Source organism: Debaryomyces hansenii, assembly GCF_000006445.2.
Source record: "Debaryomyces hansenii CBS767 chromosome E complete sequence".
NCBI classification, from domain to species: Eukaryota; Fungi; Ascomycota; class Pichiomycetes; order Serinales; family Debaryomycetaceae; genus Debaryomyces; species Debaryomyces hansenii.
The window spans coordinates 1204367-1232365 of NC_006047.2; the positions used below are offsets into that span (position 1 = coordinate 1204367).

The 27999-nt window shown below is 36.1% G+C and overlaps 17 protein-coding genes across 17 annotated transcripts; 10 read left to right on the forward strand and 7 right to left on the reverse strand. All coding sequences in view use genetic code 12, as the record gives it.

The window, feature by feature from the left end:
- Nucleotides 1–297: 297 nt before the first annotated feature.
- On the forward strand, nucleotides 298–915 carry DEHA2E15004g (DEHA2E15004p; the record flags this gene model as incomplete). The annotated part of the gene is made up of 1 exon (XM_459957.1): nucleotides 298–915. The coding sequence occupies one exon, from the start codon at nucleotides 298–300 to the stop codon at nucleotides 913–915; it is 618 nt and encodes a 205-aa protein (XP_459957.1).
- Nucleotides 916–1487: 572 nt separating this feature from the next.
- DEHA2E15026g (DEHA2E15026p) lies at nucleotides 1488–3302 on the forward strand (the record flags this gene model as incomplete). Its single annotated transcript, XM_459958.1, has 1 exon — nucleotides 1488–3302. The coding sequence occupies one exon, from the start codon at nucleotides 1488–1490 to the stop codon at nucleotides 3300–3302; it is 1815 nt and encodes a 604-aa protein (XP_459958.1).
- A 654-nt stretch (nucleotides 3303–3956) lies between these two features.
- Nucleotides 3957–6041, forward strand: DEHA2E15048g (DEHA2E15048p; the record flags this gene model as incomplete). The annotated part of the gene is made up of 1 exon (XM_459959.1): nucleotides 3957–6041. One exon carries the CDS (start codon nucleotides 3957–3959, stop codon nucleotides 6039–6041), a length of 2085 nt encoding a protein of 694 aa, XP_459959.2.
- A 469-nt stretch (nucleotides 6042–6510) lies between these two features.
- Nucleotides 6511–8397, forward strand: DEHA2E15070g (DEHA2E15070p; the record flags this gene model as incomplete). Its single annotated transcript, XM_459960.1, has 1 exon — nucleotides 6511–8397. The coding sequence occupies one exon, from the start codon at nucleotides 6511–6513 to the stop codon at nucleotides 8395–8397; it is 1887 nt and encodes a 628-aa protein (XP_459960.1).
- Nucleotides 8398–8450: 53 nt separating this feature from the next.
- On the reverse strand, nucleotides 8451–9917 carry DEHA2E15092g (DEHA2E15092p; the record flags this gene model as incomplete). The annotated part of the gene is made up of 1 exon (XM_459961.1): nucleotides 8451–9917. One exon carries the CDS (start codon nucleotides 9915–9917, stop codon nucleotides 8451–8453), a length of 1467 nt encoding a protein of 488 aa, XP_459961.2.
- A 250-nt stretch (nucleotides 9918–10167) lies between these two features.
- DEHA2E15114g (DEHA2E15114p) lies at nucleotides 10168–10920 on the reverse strand (the record flags this gene model as incomplete). Its single annotated transcript, XM_459962.1, has 1 exon — nucleotides 10168–10920. One exon carries the CDS (start codon nucleotides 10918–10920, stop codon nucleotides 10168–10170), a length of 753 nt encoding a protein of 250 aa, XP_459962.2.
- Nucleotides 10921–11026: 106 nt separating this feature from the next.
- DEHA2E15136g (DEHA2E15136p) lies at nucleotides 11027–11830 on the reverse strand (the record flags this gene model as incomplete). The annotated part of the gene is made up of 1 exon (XM_459963.1): nucleotides 11027–11830. One exon carries the CDS (start codon nucleotides 11828–11830, stop codon nucleotides 11027–11029), a length of 804 nt encoding a protein of 267 aa, XP_459963.2.
- A 296-nt stretch (nucleotides 11831–12126) lies between these two features.
- Nucleotides 12127–12813, forward strand: DEHA2E15158g (DEHA2E15158p; the record flags this gene model as incomplete). The annotated part of the gene is made up of 1 exon (XM_459964.1): nucleotides 12127–12813. One exon carries the CDS (start codon nucleotides 12127–12129, stop codon nucleotides 12811–12813), a length of 687 nt encoding a protein of 228 aa, XP_459964.1.
- Nucleotides 12814–13246: 433 nt separating this feature from the next.
- DEHA2E15180g (DEHA2E15180p) lies at nucleotides 13247–15115 on the forward strand (the record flags this gene model as incomplete). Its single annotated transcript, XM_459965.1, has 1 exon — nucleotides 13247–15115. One exon carries the CDS (start codon nucleotides 13247–13249, stop codon nucleotides 15113–15115), a length of 1869 nt encoding a protein of 622 aa, XP_459965.2.
- A 263-nt stretch (nucleotides 15116–15378) lies between these two features.
- On the forward strand, nucleotides 15379–16695 carry DEHA2E15202g (DEHA2E15202p; the record flags this gene model as incomplete). The annotated part of the gene is made up of 1 exon (XM_459966.1): nucleotides 15379–16695. The coding sequence occupies one exon, from the start codon at nucleotides 15379–15381 to the stop codon at nucleotides 16693–16695; it is 1317 nt and encodes a 438-aa protein (XP_459966.2).
- A 161-nt stretch (nucleotides 16696–16856) lies between these two features.
- DEHA2E15224g (DEHA2E15224p) lies at nucleotides 16857–18392 on the forward strand (the record flags this gene model as incomplete). The annotated part of the gene is made up of 1 exon (XM_459967.1): nucleotides 16857–18392. One exon carries the CDS (start codon nucleotides 16857–16859, stop codon nucleotides 18390–18392), a length of 1536 nt encoding a protein of 511 aa, XP_459967.2.
- A 17-nt stretch (nucleotides 18393–18409) lies between these two features.
- Nucleotides 18410–18970, reverse strand: DEHA2E15246g (DEHA2E15246p; the record flags this gene model as incomplete). Its single annotated transcript, XM_459968.1, has 1 exon — nucleotides 18410–18970. The coding sequence occupies one exon, from the start codon at nucleotides 18968–18970 to the stop codon at nucleotides 18410–18412; it is 561 nt and encodes a 186-aa protein (XP_459968.1).
- Nucleotides 18971–19173: 203 nt separating this feature from the next.
- On the forward strand, nucleotides 19174–21093 carry DEHA2E15268g (DEHA2E15268p; the record flags this gene model as incomplete). Its single annotated transcript, XM_459969.1, has 1 exon — nucleotides 19174–21093. One exon carries the CDS (start codon nucleotides 19174–19176, stop codon nucleotides 21091–21093), a length of 1920 nt encoding a protein of 639 aa, XP_459969.2.
- A 58-nt stretch (nucleotides 21094–21151) lies between these two features.
- On the reverse strand, nucleotides 21152–23869 carry DEHA2E15290g (DEHA2E15290p; the record flags this gene model as incomplete). The annotated part of the gene is made up of 1 exon (XM_002770440.1): nucleotides 21152–23869. The coding sequence occupies one exon, from the start codon at nucleotides 23867–23869 to the stop codon at nucleotides 21152–21154; it is 2718 nt and encodes a 905-aa protein (XP_002770486.1).
- A 298-nt stretch (nucleotides 23870–24167) lies between these two features.
- DEHA2E15312g (DEHA2E15312p) lies at nucleotides 24168–24416 on the forward strand (the record flags this gene model as incomplete). The annotated part of the gene is made up of 1 exon (XM_459971.1): nucleotides 24168–24416. The coding sequence occupies one exon, from the start codon at nucleotides 24168–24170 to the stop codon at nucleotides 24414–24416; it is 249 nt and encodes an 82-aa protein (XP_459971.2).
- A 763-nt stretch (nucleotides 24417–25179) lies between these two features.
- Nucleotides 25180–26613, reverse strand: DEHA2E15334g (DEHA2E15334p; the record flags this gene model as incomplete). The annotated part of the gene is made up of 1 exon (XM_459972.1): nucleotides 25180–26613. One exon carries the CDS (start codon nucleotides 26611–26613, stop codon nucleotides 25180–25182), a length of 1434 nt encoding a protein of 477 aa, XP_459972.1.
- Nucleotides 26614–26710: 97 nt separating this feature from the next.
- DEHA2E15356g (DEHA2E15356p) lies at nucleotides 26711–27946 on the reverse strand (the record flags this gene model as incomplete). The annotated part of the gene is made up of 1 exon (XM_459973.1): nucleotides 26711–27946. One exon carries the CDS (start codon nucleotides 27944–27946, stop codon nucleotides 26711–26713), a length of 1236 nt encoding a protein of 411 aa, XP_459973.2.
- Between the last annotated feature and the right edge of the window lie 53 nt (nucleotides 27947–27999).

Genomic DNA, 27999 nt, shown 5'->3' on the forward strand with positions numbered 1-27999 from the left:
AAAACCGTCAATTTAGGACAATGCAACTTAAGGTACGAATGACGCCTATAACAAGTCAGAAATGTTTTTCTATTGTGGGTAAATTCGTGGCATTTTGAATTAGCCTATGATTAATCAATTTTATCTCGATTATCGCGCATGATGCATGAAACCGGTACGTCAGTTGCCCTATTCAGAAACATTCAAACATAGATTATTCCATGTCGGGATTGTTGGAGAAATCTATGGGTATAAATAAGAACAGGTCTACACGCCGTTGTAATATTTTTACAGTATTCTAAAAAAAAGAATTTGATAATGGTTTGTTCTAAAAAAATCTTGTCTTTATTAGCAGGCTGCGCCGTTGTTATGGGTGATTCAGCTCCCGTTGTCACTGATTCACCAGAAGGTGCAAAATATATTGCTAAGTTCGACAATAAGCTTCAAGGTTCTGTTGAATTCTCGTCAACTTCGAACGGTTCCGTTTCTGTCAACGTTGACTTAGATGGCTTTCCTACCTCTGGTGGGCCATTTTCGTACCACGTCCACGAGGCACCAGTCCCAAGCGATGGGAACTGTACCGGTACTAAGCTTCATTTAGATCCTTACAACGGTAATGAAAATGCTACAGAACCTAGTGAATTAGAAGTCGGTGACTTATCTGGTAGACACGGTAAAGTCGAAGGCACCTCGATTGATAAATCGTTTGTCGACCAATATATATCTCTTAACGAAGATAACAAGGCTTTTATTGGTGGTTTATCGGTGACTATTCACTACAAGAACACTACTAGATTAGCGTGTGCCAATATTACCCAAGAATCTTCCGCCACATCTACTCCTGTTGCTACTGCTTCTGAGAATGGTGCTAACGTGATGACCGGTATGGGCGGTATCGCAGCTGCAGCTGCAGTTGCTTTAGGCTTGTTAATTTAAGTAGTACTTATACATACTGTACAATTAAACTACATAGCTTTCTAATATGATTTTTGTTCTTTTATGTTTACGATGTTTATAATTTACCCCAGTTCCCCTCCTTCCAACTATAAAAGTATATTCGATCTTTCTCTTATGTACACTCCTTGGAATCTTTTTTTTTGCCGAGGGTATTAAAGTTTTTTCCATACGTCAATTGTTCCAAACGACTTTAAGGTTATATGAATATTCTATTAAATAAAGGGACAACCGCAGAAGGTTGAGCTATTATAGAAGAAAATATTCCAAATTATATTTTTCTCTAATATGATGGTTATGATATATAGTCATTGCAAACTAGCTGGGTAGGTAACCGTAGCATTATCATGCCCCAGATTGATAATAAGAGAGTCGCATTGAAAAATAAAAAAGAATTTTCGTAATTCTCTCGAATATTTTTTTTTTAGATATAGTTTATTAGAGACACTTATCCAGTTATATTGGAATTAATGACACTTGAATTAAATTTTATACAAGCTATTTGAACGAGATTTAAATTGCTTTATAATTTTTGATTACTTTTGACTATCAAAATGATTAAACAGTTTTTGAACGATAATTTTGTTCCTCGAATTCCAAAGAAGGTCGAGGCTCAGGAGATTAAAGAGACGGAGGTTGAAGCTTCGGGGTCAGCAAAACATAGATCCCTTGATGGAAAGGAAGAGAAGGATGCAATGATGAACGATGGGAGAGAACAAAAAAGTGATGGTAATTCGATTTTCACTGTTTCGACGAATTCTACTGCAGACAATTCAAACCATTTACATCGGTCATTGAGAGGTAGACATGTTCAATTATTGGGAATCGGTGCCACAATTGGTTCCGCTTTGTTTGTTTCTATTGGTAAAGCGTTGGCCAAGGGTGGTCCGTTGAATTTGTTATTGGCATTTATATTTTGGTCAATTCCTATCTTATTTATAACTGTTTCTACGGCAGAAATGGTTACTTATTTACCTATTACGTCGCCATTCGTGAGATTGGCAGGTAGATGCTGTGACGAAGCTTTGGAAATTATGACGGCGTGGAATTTCTGGTTTTTATGTTGTGCGCAAATTCCTTTCGAAGTTACTACGGTTAATTCTATTATCCACTTTTGGCGAGACGATTACTCACCAGCAATTACTTTGGCCGTTCAGATCGTTCTTTATTTTATCATCAATCTTTTAGGTGTTGCCGTTTACGGGGAAACAGAGTTCTGGTTGTCGTTGGGTAAGGTTATTTTGGCAACGGGATTGATCATTTTTACATTTATTGCCATGGTTGGTGGGAACCCACAGCACGATGTATTTGGATTCCGTTATTGGAAAAACCCAGGACCAATGAACACATATGATCATGGTGGCGATTTAGGAAGATTTCAGGGGTTTTTAGCATGTTTAATTCAAGCATGTTTTACGTTTGCTGGACCTGAATATATCAGTTGTGTTGCTTCGGAGACGGTTAATCCTAGAAAGACTTTGCCATCTGCGTTTAAGCAAGTATTCATCAGGTTATCTGTGTTTTTTGTTGGAGGTGCTCTTTGTGTCGGTATTTTAGTAGCTTATGACGATCCGGTATTAGTAGCTAACATGGGCGCAAGTTCTCCAGGAGCAGGCGGATCGCCTTATGTTATTGCAATGCAAAACTTGAATATTAAAGTCTTGCCGGATATTATCAATGCTTTGTTAGTCACAGCAGCATTTTCGGCTGGTAACTCTTACACCTTTTGTTCATCAAGAGTATTATATGGTTTCGCATTAGATGGATATGCTCCTAAAATTTTTACTGCCACTACCAAATCTGGTATACCATTATACTGTGTAATAGTTTCCTTATTATGGTCGTTAATTTCTTTCTTACAATTAGGCGAGCAAGCCTCAGTCGTGTTAGATTGGATTATGAATTTGATAACTTCATGTCAATTGATGAATTTTACCATCTTGTGTGTGGTTTATGTTTTTTTCTATAGAGCATTGAAGGCCCAAGGAATCGATAGAAGAACATTACCATTCAGGTCTTGGTACCAGCCATGGTTGGCAATTATTGGTGGTAGTCTTGCATTTGTCATGATCTTTGTCAGTTGTTACGAGGTTTTCGAACCAGGTCAATGGGACGTTAAATCGTTTTTATTTACCTATCTTTTCGTTTTCATCAACATTGGTATTTTTGTTGGTGTTAAGCTAATCAAGAGAACAAAGTGGAAGAATGCAAAGGACGTTGATTTGGTTACTGGTCTCAAAGAAGTGGAATTGTACGAAGAAGAATTCTACTTGCAAGCAGCCCGTGATCGAGAGATTAAGGAAGATGGCCAAATCAAAATGAAGTGGCATGAAAAGTTTTTCACATTCATTTTTGGAAGTGAGCTTTAAAGTGACAATAGGGTCTATTATACTACAGCATGGTTTACCATTCGTCATTCAGTTTTTGTTTAAACTTTCTTAAGTTATTTTAATTCAGTAGATAATATTTTTAAGATCATTAATTTGATATATAGTTGATACACTTAATTTTAATTCAATAAATTTCCCTTTATAAAATTCTCCACTCGACCAATGTAGATCAGAACTACCAGAACTTCCAGAAGTATCGGGCAACACAACACATTTGGCTCTACAAGCTAACAATATTCAATTAAAATATCCCTACACCAGGATCCAGAGCTGCAAAAATTTTGAACACTGCAAACTCTCAACGCTTCTTTCAAATTCGAGCGAGCCTTCAAAAAAAAAATAGGATATACCGGTAATAGCTACTGAACCATACGAAAACGGAGAATAAAATACAAATACCTATAATTATTAATACCGTATAGCATATTCTTCGCACACCATTAGGATTATTGATCGTTAAGCTTTGGCTAAGAATCCTAGCAACATTTTAAATTTATCCTAGAATTTGCATACTCATCTTAATAAGCATTCTCATCGATACGGAAGTGACTAGAAATACTATAGCTTTGATATTAGAGCATATCAGACTATATTGAGTCTTCTGTTTATAAGGTCGATATAGAGATTCTAAATATGAGTTTCACTACGTCAATTATGTCCGAATTAAATACGGTATCGACTTCAAGCTCTAGTATAGCCGTGGCTAGCATATTTCAGCGGGAGCCATCAGAGAACCAGATATATCTTTTCACAACTTATCAAACTTGGATGCAAAGGGTACTAGCTATCTCATCGTCGAGTACCTCGATCGTTTTCTGCCTAGTTTCATTATACGCCTTCTTAGCGATAGACCCCCGGAGATTGGTATTTAGACACCAGTTGATTGCATTTTTATTAAGCTTTGATTTGCTAAAGGCAGTTGTGCTATTGTTGTATCCTTCATTAGCATTGTCATACGACCTGTCGTATTATGATCCCACGTTATGTCAAGTAATTGGTTTCTTCACGGCGGTAGCCATCGAGGGCGCAGACTTGGCCATTTTGGCGTTTGCCATTCATACATTTCTTCTCATTTTCAAACCGAACTTATCCATAAGGGTGGGTAATAGTGGTTTTGTTGAGGGTGGCTTGTTTAAGTATCGCTATTATGTATATGGATTGTCATTCGTGATACCGATTGTGATGGCAAGTCTAGCATACATTAACAAGTTGGGATATGATTCGCTTATTTGCTGGTGTTATCTTCCACGGTCTCCAACATGGTATAGGTTCGTTTTAAGCTGGGTACCGCGTTACATTATCGTGATTATTATTATAACAGTTTATTGCGTTATCTATTTCCACATAATCAGAGAATTTAAAGTAGTCGGCGGTATGTTCACGACTATGCATAGACAAAGACTACAAGGACGGCCAAACAGCTTCCAGCATGAAAAACCGTCATTTCTTTCCGCTATAAAATACTTCTGCAGAGACATGAAGGATCGAATTATTCCTCAGTTTGTCTTACCCGAAGCCAAGAAACATATAAGTACAGAAACAACCCCATCAGAGTATATAACCAGCAATGCAGAGGATAAGGACGATGAAAATAATACGACTAAGCCAAATTATGGGGTGGATATTGAGAATATCATGGATGATCCTGAGATTCAGGAACAAAATTTAGAGCAATTTAAACAAAGACAGAAACTCATTGCTAAGCAAATGAAGTCTATTTTCGTATATCCATTTGCATACTGTTCTATTTGGTTGTTTCCTTTTTGTCTAAGCATAACTCAGGTCAACTATGAACAGACACATCATCCAGTATACTGGCTAAATTATGTGAGTGCATTTATGATGCCATTTAATGGATTCGTTGATACATTAGTATTCTTTTACAGAGAGGAGCCATGGAAGTACACAATATTAAAAAATTTCGAAAGGGAGAATGCGTTAAGAATGAGCGAGATGTCACATTACGATAGTTTACAAGATACTAATTCACTAACTACGAGTACAAGGTTTACAAAAAGGTCACTTAGCGCAAGTATGGGACTTGACATCAATAATTCTTCTAAATGGAGGAAAGTTTTGAACTGGCTAGGATTACCATTCTTCCAATTACCCACCGAAGAAACAATCGCAGCATTTCATGCAAAACTTGTGAATGGTGATATTGAAAATATAAAGGCCGACCAGTCAACCGAAGGAATAGGTAATGACGGCATGACTTTGCAATTTCATCATGACTTTTCCAATATCTTGAACGTGGATGTGTCAGAGAACGAATTCAGATCGGGCTTGAATCGCTACTCATTGAATAGTTCTCGCAATAATATGAAGAGTTCTGAAAATTCCCATATGTCTATCACGAATACATTAATGGGCAAAAGAACAAACAGTAATGCATCATCTGTAAGATCACCAAGGTCTAGTCGAGCTTCATTTAGTGATATCGGCGAAGCAGGTAATAAATCGAGAAATTCTTCTTTATCTGATCTATCACAGAAGAATAATATAAACTATCATCTTTCTCCAAATCCGAATATTAATAAGTTAGTGAGCTACCAGAAACTGAAATCGAAACGAGGCTCTACTATGCCATCTCATTCGCCTGCAGTTTCACATAGACATCTGGACAAACGAAATAATATCAGAACTGCAAATAATTTTAGAGCTAAATCTGATACAGACGAAATTGACTTCATGGAGTTTTTGAAGAGGGGCTCTTGAACTGATTAAAACTGCAATTCATTTCTAATATTTATATTTTTACAAGCATATTTAATCTCGGTGTATAATTGGTTAAAAGGACTGAAGGAAACCATAATTCATTAATAATAGACTTTTCCGAATAAAAGACAAAAGAATAATTAGGCTATTGCGTCTTTATTGTATATGACATATGCGTACATGCATCTATAGAAGCATTCAACAAACATTAATACGTCAAAATATCTGTGCGTGGCTGTAGGTTGGTTGTATAGGCCGTTCTCGGTTTAATAATCTCAAATTTTGTAGACAATACGTTTGCAAATTATCATTCTAAGCCGTAATTAGATGTTTAAATAGATGAATAATTACTATTATTCGGAAACTAAACCTGAGATTAGTCTTAAGATCAGTATTCAAAGGTATTATATTATTATTTGAATGAAATCTTGGATAATTCTGGAGGGTCATTGAGTGTAATATACAAAGAATGACAAGGAGTACAGATGAAGAGACTAATAATGTGTCCGAAGAACAACTTACCAACTGTGAAAAATCTGGAAGAAATACTTCAAGTGAAATAGATAATAGAAGTGAGTCGATGAGTGGTATTAGTGAAGGCGAGAGGCCAAGTCAATTGGGAGAAAGTGATGGAAATAGGAATTCGAAATCAAAGAAATATTACGAAAGTAATGCTGGAGATGGCACGAAGGCTACAGATCATCACTTAACAGGGCTTCCATTGATTGCTACTTTAGTAAGCTGTTTCACTAGTTTGTTCATTGTTGCATTAGACCAAACTATTGTATCTACTATACTTACAACTGTGGGAAGTGAGTTCCACAATTTTGAAAAGATAGGATGGCTAACCTCAGGGTACTTATTATCATTAGCATGTCTTGCATCAATCTACGGTAAAGTATCCATTGCATTCGGAAGAAAATATACATTAGTATGGGGAATTCTAGTCTTTGAAGCTGGTTCAGTTGTTTGTGCAAGAGCTCAGAATATGGACACTTTAATAGCAGGTAGAGTTATACAGGGTATTGGAGGAAGCTGTGTACAAGCTTTAACTATTATAATTATGACAGAAGCTGTAATTTTAAGTCGTAGAGCGCTTGCATTCATTTTGATAGGTGTTTGCTTCTCGCTTGCTAGTGTAATTGGACCTTTCATCGGAGGTGCATTTGCAACTCATGTTACGTGGAGATGGTGTTTTTATGTGAACTTACCAGTGGGTGGGTTTGCTATTGTATTATTGATTGTATGTTTTCACCCACCGAAACCCAAGGGCAATTTTAAAGAAAAGCTCGCAAGAATTGATTATTTGGGCGTATTTCTCTTAACTAGTGGGTTAGTTTTGGTATTACTAGGGTTGACATTTGGCGGTGTTGATTTTTCTTGGAATTCGGCTGCCATAATACTTCTTTTCGTCTTAGGAGGACTATTAATCATAGTATTCTGCATATATAACTTCAAGATATCCAAGGATCCAATTATAATTAAAGAGGTTATTATTATTCCACAAATATTTGCAGCTTCGTGGAGTGCAACCTTCAATTTTGCATTTTTCATGGCAAACTTGACCTATCTTGCCATTTATTTCCAAGTCATATTCAATGCTTCACCGTGGCAATCCGGTGTAGATTTATTACCAATGGTTATTTCAGTTTCACTATCATCAATTGCAAATGGTGTTTTCATGCGGTTCACGAGATATGTTAAAGTTACAATGTTGATATCAACTACTCTTGGACCAATTGGTTGTGGTTTGCTATTATTGTTGGAAAAAGATTCACCAGCCAGGGATAGAATAGGTTTATTAATTATATCCGGTATTTCTGTAGGACTTCAATTTCAAAGTTCATTACTCGCGGCCCAACTAGAAGCACCTCCAGATGTTGAAGGTTCCTTAATTTTAACCACAATCTTTTTGAATTTCCTTAAGTCTACCGGTGCCACCGTGGCTGTTACCTTAGCTCAGTTAATTTATCAGGCAACTGGCACTTCGTACATTAATAGTTTATTAAATAGACTAGAAAAAGGTTCTACGGAATACGAATCTTTAAAAAAGGTTCCAGTGAAGACATTGATTTCTACCCCATCTCTTATTCAAAGTTTGCCAGACTCCGCCAAGGAAATGGTTTTAGATCAGTTCATGAAAGCACTAAAAAATGTTTTCTATTTAGGACTTGCGTTTTCATGTGCCGGGTTTATTGTATCGTTATTTACGACCAATAAGAAGATTCCAAGGCATGAAAATGTAAAGAAGGCTGGGGATGAATGTGATGATGAAGCATTAATAGGTGATCAAAATTCTACAAATGCTGATACTGCTGGTAACCAGCTTCCTCCCTCAATAGAAGGTAATAAATAATATTAAAATACATAATTATAGTACATGCTAATATACATGTTAATACACAACATTCAATCCACTTTTTTATTCATTTCAGTTAAATAGAGTTTGACATGAGAATTTAATTTAGCAACAGCCAATTCAGCGTTTCTTAGCTCTATTTGAAAATTACTTCTCTCTCCATTCATCTTAGTTTCCAATTCACTTATAAAATCTTTTTTCTTATTTAATTCTTGTTCTTTAACTTTACGCTCTTTGACCAAAGTATCGTAGCCGTCTTTTAAAGAAATTAGCTTCTGTTTACTGGCTTCACTCCTCTCGCTTGATTGATGTCTTAACCTTTTAATTTTCTCCTCCGTATTATTGAGTTGTCTCGTTACTTGTTGGATTTGTCTATTTAAGTCGTTTAAAGTCAAGTTTTGTTGTTCTTTGAATTCTTGGTATTTGTTCAATTTATCTAAAGAAGTTTCTTCTTTAGTTAAATCATTCAATACTTCTTCCAAAATTCTAAATAGATTTTTTAATTCTTGTTCTACTAACTGAAATGATTCAATGCTTATGGTCATATTTTTATTCTTCGATTCTAAATCGGCCAAATTGGTTTGATATTCGCTTAAATTCGTCTTTAAATCCTCAATGATTTTGGTAAGGATTTCAGGATTAGATAGGAGATAGCTTTTTAACTTATCCAACTCTTTATTCGATTCCATTATTAAATAATTGTGATCCTCTAATTTCTCGATCAATCTTCTCTTTTCGTCCTTATATTTAGAATGCTCCAAAGTTAATATTTCCTGATTCTTTTTCAACTTTTTTAATTCATTTTCCAATTTTGAGTTATAAGTCGTTATTTGCTTCAATGTTGCCTTTTTATTGCCCTCATCTGTCTCGTTGGCTTCAATTTTATACTTTAAGTCGTTTATTTTATTTGAAAGTCTACTGTTCTCATTTTGTACAACCTTCAATTGCTCTAGGTTACCTTCACTTATGCTGACAAGCTTCTCACACTCTACAGAATTCTCTTCCCTAAATCTTGCATAATTTACAACGGCACTCAATATTCTCCGTATTCTCTGTGGTTCAGGCCTCATTATGTCCATTAACGTAAAATCATTTACTCCACATATCAGAAAAAACTCATATGCCCCTCTGTGTAGCAATATTAAACGTACGCTCGACGTTATATCATCATCGTCTTCTATTTGTGATCCTCCATTTTCTGGTTCTTCTTCCATCTGAGCATCCTGCGTTTTCGTCATAGATAAGTCATTCTTGTTTACATTTCTAACCATTCCATTAATATTATCAGCAGAGAGACCCATGAACGAGTCTAGAAGCTGTTCTAGTAATGTTTTGATATACTGACTAGTCGGTCTTGATACTAATTCTTCATTAGCTATAAAATCACAACTTTGTAAACAAATCGATATTTCCTTGAAATCCAACAATGGAAACAGATCCTGCGGAATAACATGATGAATCCGACGACTAGTTAAAGATGAATTCCCCGGTCTATATATGGAGCTAGGGCGTGACATGACTATAATTATCTAGCTATAATGTGTTGATACCAAGATTCAAGTAACTTTTTTGTTTTGATTTTACGTGCGCGAGTTTGGGTCAAAATCGACTGTTACAAAACAACGTCTATAGAATGCAACTGGAATAAACGATCATTACTATCGAAATTCGGCAATAATATGTCAAGTAGGCATATTGATTAGATAAATATACACTTAGAAGTTGATACTGGCAAAATATATTGATTCTATGGATCAGTGTAGCTCGTTATACTCTTTCAGCTGTCCAAATAGCTCCTCTACAAACCAACTTGATAGCTTCGGTTAATAAGATATATGGAACAGCCTTTTCTGCATCATGTTCTATCGCAGTGTCTAAATGCTCTAATTCGTCATCCCTAAAAGTACTAATAAGATCTTTCAAATCGGTCAATTCAGGGGAACACTGTGCGCTCTTGTCTAAGCTCTCCTCGGGTAAAATTTCACCGGTAGCCTTATCGTAAGCTGGTATGTTATATTGATTCATCAACACTCTCAATTGCTGGTTGTAGTGGCCTCCAATAACAGTTTCCACTGCCACAGTACATGCCATCGCAGCTTCTTTGCTGATGAGCGCAGTACTAACACCAATACCAAAAGAACCTACTTTCCATAATGGTGTTAATAAAGAAGGTCTTACACGACGTTCTGTTTGTAATCTATTGAATGTATTATGATGGTGAATTTCTTGATCCCACATATGCTGTAACACCGGTCTTAAATGTGGGTATTTGCTGGCCAATACTGTGAATTGGCCGTAATAAATATAATTTGCTCCCAACTCTCCTGCTTGATCTACACGAATAATGCGATCAAGGAACGCTTTCTGTGCCTGTGATAACTTGCCGTATTCCACATCCTTACGGGATTTCTTCAGGGGTTTTTTCTTGGGTTGTTTATCTTGTTGGAATACCCTAGCAGCAGATGATAAAGGACGCACCAGTGACCTCAATGGGTGTAATCTTATAGCCAGTGATATCATTTTCGGGTCAAAGTAGTCAGTGAAAAGGAGAAATAATCATGTAAGGTGATTTTTGATACTAAATCAAATATTTTCTTGCATACAGTAGCAAATCCGAAAACATAATTTATTTAAACGAGCTAAATATTTTTAACATAGAAACACCAATATCAAATGGCAACTCTTGAGTATCCCTGGAGTTTGTGACAGATTTTGACTCGTTGAGAGGGTTCTTTAGATGCTGAAAGTGTCTGTTTGGAACATCCTTAATCATTAGCCACTCGACCGGGAACACGCCCTTCCAACGGGACTTTTCGACCCATACGTCGCTCGTGCGAGTAAAATCGATGTTGTTCTTCATTTCTACAACCCCACAGAAACGGCCAGAGCAATTGACCAGGAAAAAGAGGAATATTTTGCCCCTAACAGCCCGAACTTCGTCAAATGCCCTATTAAGCCGCTTATTTCCTAAGTTGGTTGACGCCCAGATGTTGTTGGCAATCGACGCATCCACGTCCATTCCACTATATGACTTGATCACAAAAAACCTGGCATTGTCTTCAACCGCGAACCGACAACCTCTGAAACTTCTAAAAACAAACCGGGGTGGTATCTGATACACATACTCCTCTTCCCCTGTCTTCTGCTCTGCTCCATTAACCACCAACGGATCAAATGGCACGAGCGACTCACTATTACTCCTGAACGAAGCGGACCAAATACTTGTCCGGGGAATAACTTCTGGCTGTAACATTGTATTATCGTAACTAAATGATTCCACCGCTGAAATCGATCTAGGCGTACAATATTGATTTCCCGTCGAGGGTGTGGATAATGTTCCCTGAGAAGAAACATCAGAATTCCCTCGGAATTTGTCTGAAAAAACATCAGAATCCCATTCAAATACGCTATCTCTACTATCACTGTACATTTCACTTCTATATCTCTGTTAATTCATAAAGAATAAGTTCTGCTTCATATTTAACGCCAGCGTTCTTAAGTGGGATCTTAAATGTCTGAGTTTTGCAACAGATGTAACATGCAAACATCACTCATCTGATCTAACCTGTAAATATTATCTTCTCAGTATGGATCATTCATATATACTACTTAGTACTTATGGATATGGTCCCATAGACTAATAAATTGGCAATTTGGGTATTATAGGCACTGTAGTTGGAGTGTTTAAGGGTGCATGCTGTAAGAAATTGCTTGAGGTTGAATCAGATGTCGTACAGAGTCCAAAGAGTAGACGATGAGTTTGTGAGTAACAAGAATAAGAAAGATAAAGCTGGGGTGAAGTACCCAAAGAAATTCTCCAAGAAAGTCAATATGGGGAAAGTGAACTTTGCAGTGGTGGAAAAATGGATTGGTGATACTTTGAACGAGCAATTGCCGGACGATGACGTGGTAATTGACTACGTGGGCGAATTGTTGCAAGCCGAAGACGAGCCGGACATCAAGATGATCCATTTACAAATGCAGGACTTTTTGGGTCAAGAACAGGCCATGAAGTTCTGCGAGACGTTGTGGGACTTGTTGATGAGTGCACAGGATGATCCTGATGGCATACCGGCGCAGCTTCTAGAACAAAGACGGAAGGAGTACGAGGCAGACGTAGACAGCGGTAAGGTGGAAAAACCGAAGACCAACTACAACAGAAGTGGTGCTGGACAAAATACTTTAATGGATGCAAAAACCAATGGCGATAAAGGGCGCAGCTACAAGGATAAAGGGCGTAGTGACATGAAGAACACTTCTGGCCAAAATAGAAGACACTACAGAAATACGCGAAATGATAGGGACATGGATCCCCAGGATATAAGGGCCTCGAAAAACACCGGATATAGAGATGACAAACAGGATCGATCGTACAAGCGGTCTGATAATCGGGAAAACGACAACAGAAAATGATAGGTGATATCGGGCAATCAAGAACCCCATGTTCGGTTAACCCAACGTATCAGGTTCTGCTTAAGCCTATAGGGAACTCAATAATATCTCTTTATGGCATTACTTTCTACTTCAATCCATAGAATAATGCCTTCTTCATGACTGTTCACTAGTATAATTTGAACCCGATTTTGCTTGGTTTGTCTACGTTTACAATTATTTTTTCTCTTTCAGTTAGCCAACCGTGTACACTATATCGTATAAGGCTATAATATATATTATTTACCTATAATCGAACTAATATATCATGAATCTATAGTCAGTTGTCACCAAAACCCAGTCATCAAAAGACGTGTTTTTACCGAGTTTCACCCTCAAACCAACGATCGCCCCTAAAAACACAAGATTAGATACGGCAAAGCGGTATTAAGGCTTATAAGATAGCAAATAAGACATGTCAGAGCAACAAGGAAGTGATAATCGCCACCACCATCACCATCATCACCATAACAATCATCATGGTGACCATAGTGGACAACACGATGGCCACAACAATAAGGTACATCAACCCCAACCAATAGATCCAAAGGCTAACCCAGCAAACAGAATAGGGAAATATCAAGTCCTTAAGACGTTAGGAGAAGGGTCATTTGGTAAAGTTAAATTAGCGCAACACACAACCACAGGACAGAAGGTTGCATTGAAGATCATTAATCGTAAAACGTTAGCTAAATCCGATATGCAAGGTAGAGTTGAACGAGAAATTTCATATTTGAGATTGTTAAGACATCCACATATAATCAAGTTATACGATGTGATTAAGTCGAAGGATGAGATTATTATGGTTATTGAGTATGCGGGTAAGGAATTGTTCGACTATATTGTGCAGAGGGGTAAGATGCCAGAAGATGAGGCCAGAAGGTTCTTCCAACAGATTATAGCTGCAGTGGAATACTGTCACAGACACAAAATTGTTCATAGAGATTTAAAGCCGGAAAACTTATTATTGGATGAACAATTGAACGTCAAGATTGCCGATTTTGGGTTGTCTAACATTATGACAGATGGTAACTTCTTGAAAACGAGTTGTGGGTCGCCCAATTACGCCGCTCCCGAAGTTATAAGTGGTAAATTATACGCTGGTCCAGAAGTTGATGTTTGGTCGTCGGGGGTTATTTTATACGTCATGTTGTGTGGGAGGTTACCGTTCGATGACGAGTTCATTCCTGCGTTGTTCAAAAAGATTAGCAATGGTGTTTACACATTGCCTAATTACCTATCCCAAGGAGCTAAAGATATATTAACGAGGATGTTGGTCGTCAACCCATTAAACAGAATTACTATACACGAGATTATTGAAGATGAATGGTTCAAACAAAACATCGAGGAATACTTATTACCTCCAGATTTATCGAAGACAAAGCACAAGAAAATCGAGGTCGACGAGGACGTTATTACTGCTTTGCAGTCGACTATGGGTTATGACAGAGATGAAATTGTTAATGTTATCAATAAATGTAACCAACATAACGCACCACAACAACAATCAAACGAAATAATTGATGCTTACTTGTTAATGAGAGAAAATCGTACATTGGTGAAGGACTTGAAGAATTCCAAACTGAATAATATGGACACTTTCTTATCTCAATCGCCGCCGCCTTCGTGGACCAACAATGCCAATAATAACAGCAACATGAATATAAACGTCAACCACTCCACCAAGGCGCCTGGTGTGCAACAATCATTAACATATCAAACGTTAGCTGCAGTGCCAGATTTATCTACGTTACCTAACTCTACCATTGCCATTTTACCTTCTTCGTTGCCGTCAATCCACAGAGCGTACATGATGGAATCCAACATGGACACCCAGCTGAAAATAGCGCCCGTGTCACACAAAAAGCTGAAAACAAGGTGGCATTTCGGTATAAGATCTAGATCTTATCCGTTGGATGTTATGGGTGAAATCTACAGAGCCTTGAAGAACTTGGGTGCAGAGTGGTCTAAACCAACCGAGGAAGAGTTATGGACCATCAGAGTCAGATGGAAGTACGGCCCATGTATCTTACCCAATGAGAAAAGCCAAGAAGAGCAACAGAAGGACATTCCCGACATGATGAAAATGCAAATCCAATTATTCCAATTGGAGCCAAACAATTATTTGGTGGACTTCAAGTTCGATGGGTGGGAGAACTCTTCTAATAAGGACGTATCTATAAAACAAGACGTGGATGAAATGTCTTCGTTCTCGGCTTATCCGTTCTTGCATTTAGCTACTAGGCTAATCATGGAATTAGCTGTTAATAGTCAAACTAATTAATTCTATACACTTCATTATGTTGAAATTATTATAATAATATATCCAATTCGTGTTCATCCCTTTTCGTACAAAATGTAAATAAATTTCTCTTCTTAGTTAAAATGCGAGCGTACAATTGGCGTTATAATTTAAGATCAATTTTCGTTAAACGGGCAGTTGGGTGAGATAAATGAATACAAAAAGTGTATATATTGTTTTAATAAGGATAACGGAGAAATAAAGAGTATTTCATGTATATATTGACATAAAGCCAATACAATAATATGAAAACGATAGATTTATCTGGGGAAATACCTAGTAATGAGCAAATTAAATTAAGTGAAGTCTCCAAGATAATTTTTAAATCAAGGAAAGCCGTGGTATTGACGGGAGCTGGGATATCATGCAATGCTGGGATTCCCGACTTTAGATCAAGCGATGGGTTGTACAATATGGTGAAAAGTAAGTTTCCTAAGAAAATAGTGAAGGGTCAGGACTTGTTCGATATATCGATTTTCAGAGATGAGGTGACACTTTCGTTGTTTTGTACTTTTATGGAGTCGTTGTACCTGTCCAGCATTGACGCCAAACCGACTGAAACGCATAGGTTTATTAAGATATTGAAAGAAAAAAAGAAGTTGCTCCGTTGTTACACCCAGAATATTGATGGTTTGGAGGATAAGATGAATTTGAAAATGGGGATCAACTTGAGTGAATTTGATTGCAATGGACCGTTTAATAAGACGTGGCAAGACTTGGATGTGGTCCAGTTGCACGGAAATATCAACAACCTAGCATGTACCCAGTGTTTTCATAGTTTTAACTGGAACGTGGAATACAGAGAGCAATTCTCGAACGGGTCCAACCCGGAGTGTAAGAATTGCTATTTAAAATATCAAGAGAGATTGTACCTGGGCAAGCGTTTGACAGGTAATATAGGCATGTTGAGGCCTAATATTGTATTGTATGGAGAAAACCACCCACAATCAGAAATATTAGCCAATGGGTTAAATAAGGATGTAAATTTAAAGCCGGATTTGTTTATTATTATGGGTACATCCTTAAAAGTTGACGGGATTAAGAGATTGGTGAAGACTTTGGCACAATCGGTGCATAATAGAGGTGGAACGGTCCTTTTTGTGAACAAGACCCCCATATCACAAGCCATGTGGAGCAACATTATAGACTACGAAATTCTATGTGACTGTGATGAGTTTGTGAAATTATTGAAGTATGAAATTCCGGATCTTTTCCTTACTCAAGAACAATTGGATTCGAAGAAATTAAATCAAAACTTGGTTTCACCTCCATTATCCAAGGCCCAAATCAAGAAAGAACAGAACTTAAAGTCTCAAATTAAGAAAACGTCTACAAAAGTTTGTGTGAAGAAGGAGCCTATAAGGCGAGTTAAAAAAGAACCGGTGAAGAAGGAGTCTATACGGCGAGTTAAAAAGGGACCTATAAAGCAAACTATTAAGAAAGATACCTCCATACCGTCACATATAAAGCAAGAAAACTCACAAGCATTGGAATCCGTACAAAATTCAATGTGTCTGCAAAGTAAACAACATATCAAACTAGAGAGCTCTATATCTAGCTAATTATACCTATAGGTTGTGTAATACGTGTATATTATTATGTATTTTAAAATTAATGATGCATACTAAAATAATCGCAAATTTAAATCAAAAGTAAATTTAGCATTATCATATGCCAAATATTATTGCTTTCCAATCAACACCAAAAATATTATTTGGATTAGATGGATCAAGTATCTAACTTTTTCGAGAACATACTAACAGTGGAAGCCAATGAGAAGGAGTCTGATGCTAAAGGAAAGACTACACAGAATGAATTAAAGCAATCTAAGCTCATGTCAGATAAACTGAAGCGTAAGTCGGAAAGTGATTTTGCATTCTGGACTCATAAGAAGGAAGGAAATGACGAACAAAAGTCTACTAATACCTTGCTTACTGATAAGCTAATGGAAAAGATCATCTCTATGGTCATTCCAATGAATGTTAAAGATCAGGGTGCATTAAATGAGAGATTGGAAATGCAGAAGACTCGACCTCCGTTATCTGTAAACTTAATATCGAAAAATTCTATTTTATTGAACCTGAGGTTGTCTGTTCCGTTTGAAACCATCGATGGTGTAATTAAATTTTTCAATTGGGATAATCTGTCGTTCACAGTGGGTATACTATTGGTAATAACCCATATAATTCTAAATCCATACTTAATACTCGTTTTGCCATTGTTGCTAATTTTAATCAATATAATGGTCCCCCACTATCTAGTGCTTCATCCAACGGATAGGTCCGTGCTAAATTCGATGTATTTTCAGCGAAACCCTGTACCTGATGATGGGCCTGCTTTACGTGAGTCTGAAATACCGAAGCCAGTACCCGAATTTTCAAACGAATTTATTTTGAACTTGACTGACTTGCAGAATCATATGCTTCTTTACGTAGTAACTTATGATCTTATACTATGGGGAACTAAAGAATTTTTATTTTACAAGGACGAAAATATTAGTTCAGTGGTATTTTTGGGTTTATTAATTTTGGGTTTACATAATTTATTTGTCCTACCAAAGGTTGTGCCTATTTTGTTCTGGTATTTGCCTATTAGATTTATGCTCGTTATCTCCATTTGGGCTGTTGCGATATTGTTTCATCCTGTTGTAAGAAATAGACTATTGAACTGGATGTATAATGAGGAAACTCGATTATATTTTGTTAACTTGGACAACCAGATAGAAGAATTTCTATTAGATTTGATTGTGAAAGTGGATGACGAACAAGTCAAAATTGAAACGAAACAAGTAGAAATCTTCGAACTTCAAAGATATGATAAAACTAGTAAAATTTGGGAATTAAACGGATTTACTAATGATTTCTATACTATAAATAGTCCTATGCGAAAACTAAAGCAAGAGTATTTGAAGGGTAAAAATAATGATAAAAATGATGACGAAGAAGATGGTGAAAAATCTGAAAATGTTGATATCAATACAGTACCACATATTAATGCCATAAAGCCGCCGATAGATTGGGAATTCAATGAAGAGTCCTGGAAATTAGATTTGAATGTCAATGATTGGGTTAATTCCAATTTACTCGCAGATCTTGTCATGATTGACACCGATGAGAAGTGGGTTTACGATCTAGAATCGTTGACCACCCCTGAATTCTTCAGAAGAAGACGTTGGGTTAGAAGTTGTAAAAGACAAAGTTCGATCAAAGACATAAACCAAAGCAATTCGGGTTCGGTATATAGCGATTATCTATTATAGTACGCTATAAGCTGTATTCATTTATTCATAAATTCCATTAAGCTTAGCGAGTTAAACTGCTTAGATTCATTTTCTTTCTCCTTTTTCTTTAATGCTAACAAATTCGATAAATTATTCTGCTTCCGCTTCTTTAGTCTTTGCTTAGACTTTGAGGTGTCGGCCTTCGGCCATGTAGCCTTGAATTCTTCAGGTTTTGTAGTTTTATTCCTTCCTCCTGTATCAGAACCGATATTCGGTATCGGAGTAGACTGCTTTGACGTAGGCATCTCCAATACACGATCTGACTTATGGTCACATTCAAGACAGGTATATCTTAACAATCTACGTCTACTTACAGCGTTTGTTTTCTTTCTGTTATAGATTATCCTTATAGATACAGTGATTCCTGGGATATAAATGCTCTCGCACTTATCGCAGAAGATATCTTCCATATAATTCGCCGGCAAATTAATACATTTATCTTGAGTAAACTCTCGAAACGTATCCTTGTATACCTTAGCCAACGGGTTTAGAGGTACCGAATGACTCAAATTTTGTAGGTGAATCGAAGTTATTTGATTGTTTGTTAATTTGTCCATGCTGATTGGAAAACATTAGCCTTTCAAAATTAGTTTTTCTGATTAGACCGAATTTCGGCACATCTCCAGCCAATGACGAAATATTTATTACAAAGCTCACGGACTCAGATAACACCATACCAATCTAGGTAAAGATATTTAATATAAGGATTTCACCATTTTAGCTTTTTGTTTTAGCTAAGCCATTATATACCTTTGTTGAAATGTATGTGCAACAAAGAAAGCGTTTAAAGCTTATTACACCGTCTAATATACCTGGTAAGGTACTCAGAACTTGTGTACGATGCAGACAGCACAAGACTAAATGTGATGCTTCAATAACTGACCCGTTACCATGTTCACATTGTTTTAAGAAGAATATAAACTGTACATTAGATATAATAACCAAGGATCCGAATAGGTCAAATGACATGGTGAATAAATTGAGTGTTGATGTTAGATCTTTAAAGAAAAGTTTAGACACGTTAATCAACAGAAAGTTCAAGATGATAAACATGCTTGTTGAGAAAGGTGTGTTGAATGTTGGAAAGCTGACAAGTATGACGCCTCCTATTTCTAAGATCGAGGCATGTCTTAACTCTCCTGTGGAAACCCCGATGCCTTTGACTCCAGAATCACCTAAGTTAGGCACCTCATACACTATCAATAGCCATCTCAGCACCAAAGCATTTTCTATTTCACGAGAGGAAGCCGCTGAAAGCTTCCACAACTATCATTTGCATTTCAATAAATATTTGCCGATATTTCCCGAAGAGTTCTTCGATACTATAAATATAGATAGATTTTACGAACAGAATGACTTATTATTTTGGAGTATCATACTCAAGTCATATTTGAACCAGCCTGAAACAACCAAATACATGCATTTATGTAATCACATCAAGTCATTAGTGGTTGCAAAATGTTGGTTTAATACCCCAAGATCGGTATATATACTATCGTCATTATTAATTTTAACTACATGGCCTTTACCCTCGGAAAAATATCTGAATAATGGAGATAGCATATCGATTAAATACCTTTCGTTAATGAAAAACATATCATTACAGTTAGGTTTACACAGATCACAGTTTATTGATGAGTTCAGTCATAAAACAGAAATTAATGTATCTAATGAATTGAAGTTGAACAATTTAATAAGAGATAGGATTTACAAATTCATTAATATTAACTCAAATTATTGTTTAATTTACGCTGGTTTGTCGCATCTTAATTACAATGGTTTTCAACAAGATTTCATTATTAATAAAGCAAATCAAGATTTATTTAACAATAATATTGATAATGAGGAAGACAAATATATCAATTCATTATTAAAAATTTCTTTAGTGCAATTAAAATTGAATGAGAATATGAATGATATCCTTAACGACAAGAAAATGTACGCACATGCAAATTCTGATAAGCTAATAAATTTGAATATGTTTGAAATAATATTGAATGACTTCAATAAAGATACTAGTCCACTATTGTCGAACAATCTTATAAAATTATCTGTTGAATTTCTGAAATTACAGTTATTTGTTTATTCTTTTAGTCGTATGGATATTTCCATTGTTGAATATCGCAATTGCATTTTGAAGGCTATCAAATCATGTTACCTTATTTTAGATTTGTTTTCGAAAGAGTTTGTAGATTTAAGGAATTTCAATCAGCTCCCAGTGCATTACAAATTCATTATTGAATTAACAACGTTAATAATGTTGAGAATTCATTCATGCCCCTTATTGAATAAGCTTGAAGATTATCAAGTCTTAAAGAGAAATTTTCAAAAGGCATACGGAATACTATCCCTCAATAATAATAAGGCTTGGTTAAGTTTGAATGGTAGATTACGAAAAATCATCGAAAAGTACGATACTCTTTTTAAAGAGAAGCCACAGGCTATTTTAAATACATCTGATTCTTTTTTTCTTATTAGCAAGATGCAAAATTATTTGGTTTCAAGTTTAAACTATGAAATGGTATGGTACATATATCAGGATTCGAAGAGCGAAGACAATTCGGAAGACGGCGACACGGAAAATGAGATTAATTGGTTAAGGTTTGGGTTGGATGAGAAGAATGTTAATTCTAAAGAAATCATAGATTATCTCTCGAATGAATGTTCAATATATAAATAATACTAAATGATGTATATGTGTTCTTATTTTTTACAATATTATATATATAATATACAAATTATCGATCTATCCAATGGGCATTTAATCTTCTGGAAAAGACAAATGGCTTTGTAATTAAGTACGCGGCTAGTAAGGCTAAGATAGTTAAGATCAATTTAATTCTATCAAAATTTTCACTCAATAAATCATAAGATAATGAAGGTTGAATTACATTGCAGAAAATGTTGAACTTATTAACGAAACACACAACCGAAGTTGATTCTAATTCAGTAGGCTTCATTAATATTTGATCAGTGTTGGAATCTAAGAGTAATTGATGCTTATGATTCAATACCTGAAAATTATTCTTAGGAATCACCGGTTCGTATGGCATCATTCTAAAGTCATCTTGAAAGTCCTTACCAGTTAATGCCCGGTTAGCTATTCTTCTACTGTTTAAAATAAATTTCGGAACTTCAATTAAACTTCCTGATTCTGTTAAGAACAACATAGATTTTAATGTAATACCAAATTTTGTTTGGGTAGAAGCAAGGGATACTATTCTCTCAGGGAAAATGAAGGATTTTTTTGAAATAGAATTGATTGTTGTATTACTCTCAAGTGCAGAAACGAGGTTTTTATTTACTGATTTTTCCATAGTATCAAACAAATCAAATACAATAACCCTTTGTTCTAGTTTTGGAGACTTAATAAAAAATGTGTATACGATCCAGTTATCATCCATGCATAATTGAATGGAATCAGAATCAACAATTTCATTCTCACTGTGTTCGTGAGTATACAACACGCTTCCACTGACACTATCAATTAAATAATAGCGTATTATTTTTGTCTCCGAGCCCTCCGTAATGATGGAAATCAAATTTGGATTCAAGTATTTATATAAGACAGACTTGTCTGATAGAGTTATGCCGATCGATGAAGTCTTGGTATGCATTGGTTTGGTCTTTACTAAAAGTACTTTCTCATCCGGTTTTTCAAATTTCCATGTTGGAATTATATCTTTGTCATTAATTTTAAAACCCTGTAAGGAATCATCAGTTTGATCGATCAAATATTGATCTGTTTTAATACTAACTTCACTATCTTTGAATAATTGTAATTTATGACTGTTAGCAAGCTTCAAAGCAATAACTTCTTCGTCGTTTTCTAATCTTAATGAGAAACTTTTCAGTATTTCTTCTTTAAAGGTTTTTGTATTTGTGATTTTTCCATTCCTAATATCGAGTGATAACAATGAATGTTTTAAGATAAGAACAACTTCATTCGTTGCAGGCCTATCGACAAAATCTATCATGTTCTGTTCCTTAACTTCGACTTTGCATTTCCATGCAACAGAACCCTCTACAGAATCAATCGCAATAACGTATCCCTGCTGCTCGTCCATAAAAATAATGAGCTTGCCAAACCCAAATGTATCCTCAGGTGCATATTCATCATGAGAAGTAGATGACCTTGTAATTTTTGAAATAATTAACCTACCCAATTGAGACAAATGCCTCCTAAGTATCGCAAGCCAACGGGAAATGAAAAAATGGTAGTCATCAGAATCATGGATCAAATGGTGTACCTTGTTTATCTCACCTTCTGATTGCGGTCTATCGATCATCAAATACTTTGACGAAGTTGGATTAAATCTATTCAAATCGAATGATAAGTGTGTGACAGATTCGGTGCTTGCCGCATAAATAGCAACATCGACCTTAAAATCGACTAGACGGCTGGAAATTAACTGCAAATTAGATCCCTTGTCGTATGTGATATAATTCTGTCCAGTTTGAATCGAGCTATTAAATTGAAACTGATACTTCTGAATAGCATTAATGTCGCCACCAAGTGATAATCCAGATACGTCAAGGAGAATAACATTGGATTCAGTGGCAAGAAGTACAAATTCGGAAGACGCATAGTTCATAAAATCAACTTCAGAAATTTGGTCTTCAAATGAATAATCCACGAGAGCTTCAAATTTTCCGTCCGTAATGGAGTGGAAATGAATTACTTTAGAATCAATGGAATAAGCCAATTCAAGACTCAATACTCGAATATGTTGTTTTGGTTTCAAAGTACTATTGACCTCCCTCACACCATCATCGTCAATAGATAATATCTTGTTGTCTTCCGTCACAATAATATTATCTTGAAATGTCTTTACTTCGTTAATGTGAGAAATGTACTTCTTAAATGGTTTAGACGTAGGTAACACATCCAACGATCTCGTAATTGAAATTAGCAGCAAATCATCCGTTATCACATAAAGTGTGCCATCTGCCTGCGAAACCCTGATATCCCTAATTTTGGCATCGGTACTAATTGGCTTTACCACTCCATCGTTCCCTAAAAATGTCAACAGCCCGTCCGTACCCACTGCTAAAACTCCTACACCGAAAAATTCAACCAATTTCAATGGCACAGTTTCACTGAAAAGGGTTTCCTGTAAAATGCCCGTTTTGGAATCAATCAAGTAAATGCGCTTGTCGCTGGTGGAATACGCATATACCAATTTCCTATTTTTCGATAAAAAGTATTGGTTTATATTACCAAACTCATGCAAAGCTGCTTTCCAATTCAACGAACCACCATTCCTGAGATCCATATTCAATATTTCATTCTCATTTGTTAATCCTATAAGCTCTTTGTCTGACAAGAGTTCGTACCGCTGTATTTCTCCATAAGAATGCTTAATCCAGTCCTTGACGAATGCATCTTCAAATAGCACAGCAAAAGCTAGAGATGATAACAATGATAAAAGCCCTATATTCTGGATCAAACGCATGGCTCTCAATGTTCTTCTGTACTATAATTGAATGATATGAATGATATGAATGGTATGAACGGGTTTATATTCAATGTATCCGTCTAATGGATGTCGTCTGAATCTCAATTCGATGTCGTTCAAATCACGACGTTGAGTTCTGCATGTATATAGGTTGCTGATTACAATTCACGGCTGTAACTATCAAAGGAGTGACGCAGCGTTTAAATAGACCTCTTGATCCCTTAAAAAGACACCAATTTGGCCGTTATCATAGTTATAAATTCGATTATATTTACTGCTAATAATATAAATTAAAATGCACGCTAAAGATTGGTTACTTGTACTCGTTGGTTTTTTCCTTCCCCCCGTTCCAGTCTTCATCAAAAGAGGAATTTCCTCTGCAGACTTTTGGATTAATATCTTGCTCTGCTTGTTAGGATTCTTCCCTGGCTTACTCCATTGTTACTACATCATCCTGTACTATCCATACAGTGAAGGTTACGCCACTCTTGGAGGTGACGGACACAACCATAGGTCTAATGACTATGGTGCTACAGTAGGATAGACAAGAAGTCGGTTGGTGTTGGACAGAGGAGTTTTTGAGTCTGACGAATGATTAGGCTAGTGGTAGCGTTTTTGTTGTGAATTATATGTCATATGAAATAGGATATCAATCCCTGAAGTATAGTGTAGGAGATAGTGGGAGCATGTTACCCGGAGGCTGGCCCGAATAAAAATTGATAAAACGTTGATTTTTTACAATGCTAGTATGGTCTTGGGGAATAGCTACCTTTACAAACACCGTTAATACACGATCTGTTATTGAATTGAACATAATATGTAGGAACTTCTTGCAACCATGTTGCACGCATAACTTAAGTTGGCCGGTCAAGTTTTCAAAACTTAGTAAAGATCCATCGGTTCAATGTGTCTATATGCGAAGATTAAGTTGAATGTCCTAATTGATTTCTCTGGTTTCAGTGGAATATAATTGAATGATTGACGGAATTTTGACAGGAATCGTTTTGATTTTTTGTCGCTTGAATTCTGATCGAGGTTTGGGAGGTATGTTGATCGGCAGTCTTTGCTGATCTTTATGGCTCTCGCTACTTTTTCAATCAGACCCACTAGCTATTGCCAGAATCATATTTTCTTGTTCTATTACCCTTTGGATACGTTTTGTGGCCTTTGGATGATTTTACTTGGCTACATGTTTCTGATGTTAGTGGTTTTTCTATACTGTTTGAGAACTATATTACACTCAGAATAAGTTAAATGCTACCAACTTATTTACTATTATGGATATTTACATTTCATTATGCATGGTTCTACTGCGCCATGTTAGATGCTATATACTCACTGTTCTCTGTCTTATCACCGCTTGTTTTTCTACCACCACCTTGCTTCCATAACCATAATGCTTCTATAGCATAGTTTCTTACAGATAAATTCCTAGTTTTTGATTCATCAGCAGCCTCTGTTAGAGAATCAATGATTCTCAATTCTTCAATCAAATCCCACATTAAGTTTTCGAAATTCGACATGAGTTCAGTTAGATTCTCATTGAATTCTTGGTCTTCGGTTTCTCCTACTGGTAAAATGTTATACTTGTGTAATCCTAGTTTATGCAAAATTCTGCCCAAAATTTGTATGCTGAAGGACCTTTGACCTGCAAGTACAGAGCGGGACAAGTGAGCTAATTCGCTCAATGTGTAGCCCGGTAAATGTGGATTTTCAGAATGATGGTGTAAACCTAAATATGTAGGTATCTCTTCTTTCGCATCAGAGTCTGATATTGTTAAATCAACCAAATCGCCCTTGAAGTCAAATCTCATATCCGAAATTGATTCATACGTCGTAGTAGCTTGTTTTGGCAATGGCTCCGTCATCCATGATAGCTTATGCGTTTCTTTCGGTAAATCAGGATAATACTTCTCATGTAATTTATCATAAAATTCAGGATCATTTAAGTCAAGTTTTTCATTATCAGTATTAACCTGAATTGGCTTCGGGAAATGAAAAGTTGAGCCATCGTTTTCATCATCTGAATCATTCACTAATTGGTAATCCTTGTGAGCTACTTCATCTATATTTCCCGTAATTAAGTCATTTACGTCTTCTACGTCTTCCCATCCATTAGGATCCAACTCAACATTCGCATCTAAATCTTCGTATTTCACAGTAGTCACATCTTCAAATCTTACAGTTTTAGAATTATCTTTAGGCTCGTTATCCTGCTTATCTATTTTGAGGTCATCCTCTAAATTTAAACGGCTAATCCCTAGTGCCTTATCAACATCCTTTTCATCTAATAGAGTTACATCTGCCCATTCATCACTGGTTCTTCCACCACCTATCCATCCATTAAATCCCTCTGCATGTACGTGTTCATCATGGCCGTCATTACAACAGCTCTCGTTGCTTTTTTCTTTCTTTTCGGATCTTTTCAAGAGACTTTTAATGAGGTTTGGATCCAAACCACTTAATAACTCTGCCTGCTCTTGTTCTATTTCCTCGCTAGTCATTTGCGATATTTTGTCCAAGTTCTCTTGATGGATCTTTTCAGCTTCTGATTTAGGTTCAGTAGTAACTGGGTTCGACTGTTGCACCTCTGGAACCTTCTTTGATTCTAGTCTCTGTTTCCACTTCGATACTTTCTTCTCCTTTAACTTATTCAAATCCGGAAACCCCGTTTTAGCAGTCATTTGTGGAGGCTTCGGTGCCTCAATCTCATGCTCTACGATCTCTCCAAGCATGTCCATCTTTATATAATCTAAATTTAACCCGCTGTTCGTCTTCATACATTGTAAAATAATTTTTAATTAATATTTGGTACTGTATATTGCATATATTACAAATCTATATATTATCAGGCCTACTACCTTCACTAGATGACTGTTGGTCTTCTGCAAGAGGCGAAAGGTATCGAGGCATATGAAACTCGTTATTCTTAATCTTACTGTTAATATAGTCTAAGAATTTATCGTTTAGTCTATCATTATATTGTTCATACTCAATTAGTCTATGAGAGTATAGGCTATCCAACGTAGACTTTTCTACGTCACTGACGTTTATCCTTTCCCTCGATGGATATACCAAGTCCACGTATGGGACCAAAAATAAGAGAAAACTTATGGCTAATCGTTTACGTGAATATGATGACTCGTGTTGAGTGAAGTCACCGTTAGTTCGATTGTTATTTAACCACAAATTTTGCCAATTTCTTTTAAACCCGAAAGAAAAAGGAAAATCATTAAGAGTGTACTGTACGATTACTCTTGTGTCGTTATATCTAATATTAATATATCGTATTCCAGTTTCCTCCCCAGGTATTTTACGGACGTCTTTCCGTTTCGTTTTATCGTTGTTTGATGTCCACCTTGAATATCTTTTTACTTTTTTTATATTCATATCATCAATTGTAGTCATGTTATGAACGACATACCATAAATGTGCGGCTAATAGTGACAGTAATATGAGTATCCAGTATCCACTCAAAATATAAAGAACAATATAATTATGATCAATATCTTTGGTACCCCGATCATAATTCAGTTTAGTATATCGCGATAGATATATCAACGTAACTATGAAAAACATTAGGAACCAAATCAAGAAATTCAAAAAATACTTATAATTTCTCTGTCCAATAACAGTACCTACCCAAACGCAATAATGATCAAATTTTAGAATACAGTAATTCCTATCCTTCAGATGTAACGTCCTCGGAAGCTTAATTGACTGACATTGGGAGCACCAAAATGGGTACCCCGATTCGTCACAAAAGAAATAATCTGGAACAGGAGTCAAATCAGACGTATCTTCCGAACTATACAAATTGAAAGGCTTGACTCGAGGAGCTTTCCCGGGTCCTGTAACCACCAACAATACCCAATATGCTATCACACATACTTCACACCAAGCCAAAATGACCCATAGACTTATGGCCACACCATGCGAATGAAATTTGTATATTTCTCGATATCCCAAGGCATAAAAGCATGCAAAATCAATATACCCTAATCCTAATATAACACATATGGGAATGACTCTCTTCGCCCAAGCATATTTGAAAAGTTTAGGATCAAACACCATGGAATGATATTGTGGTTGTAATAATTCTTTCTTACTATCTGATTGAATATATT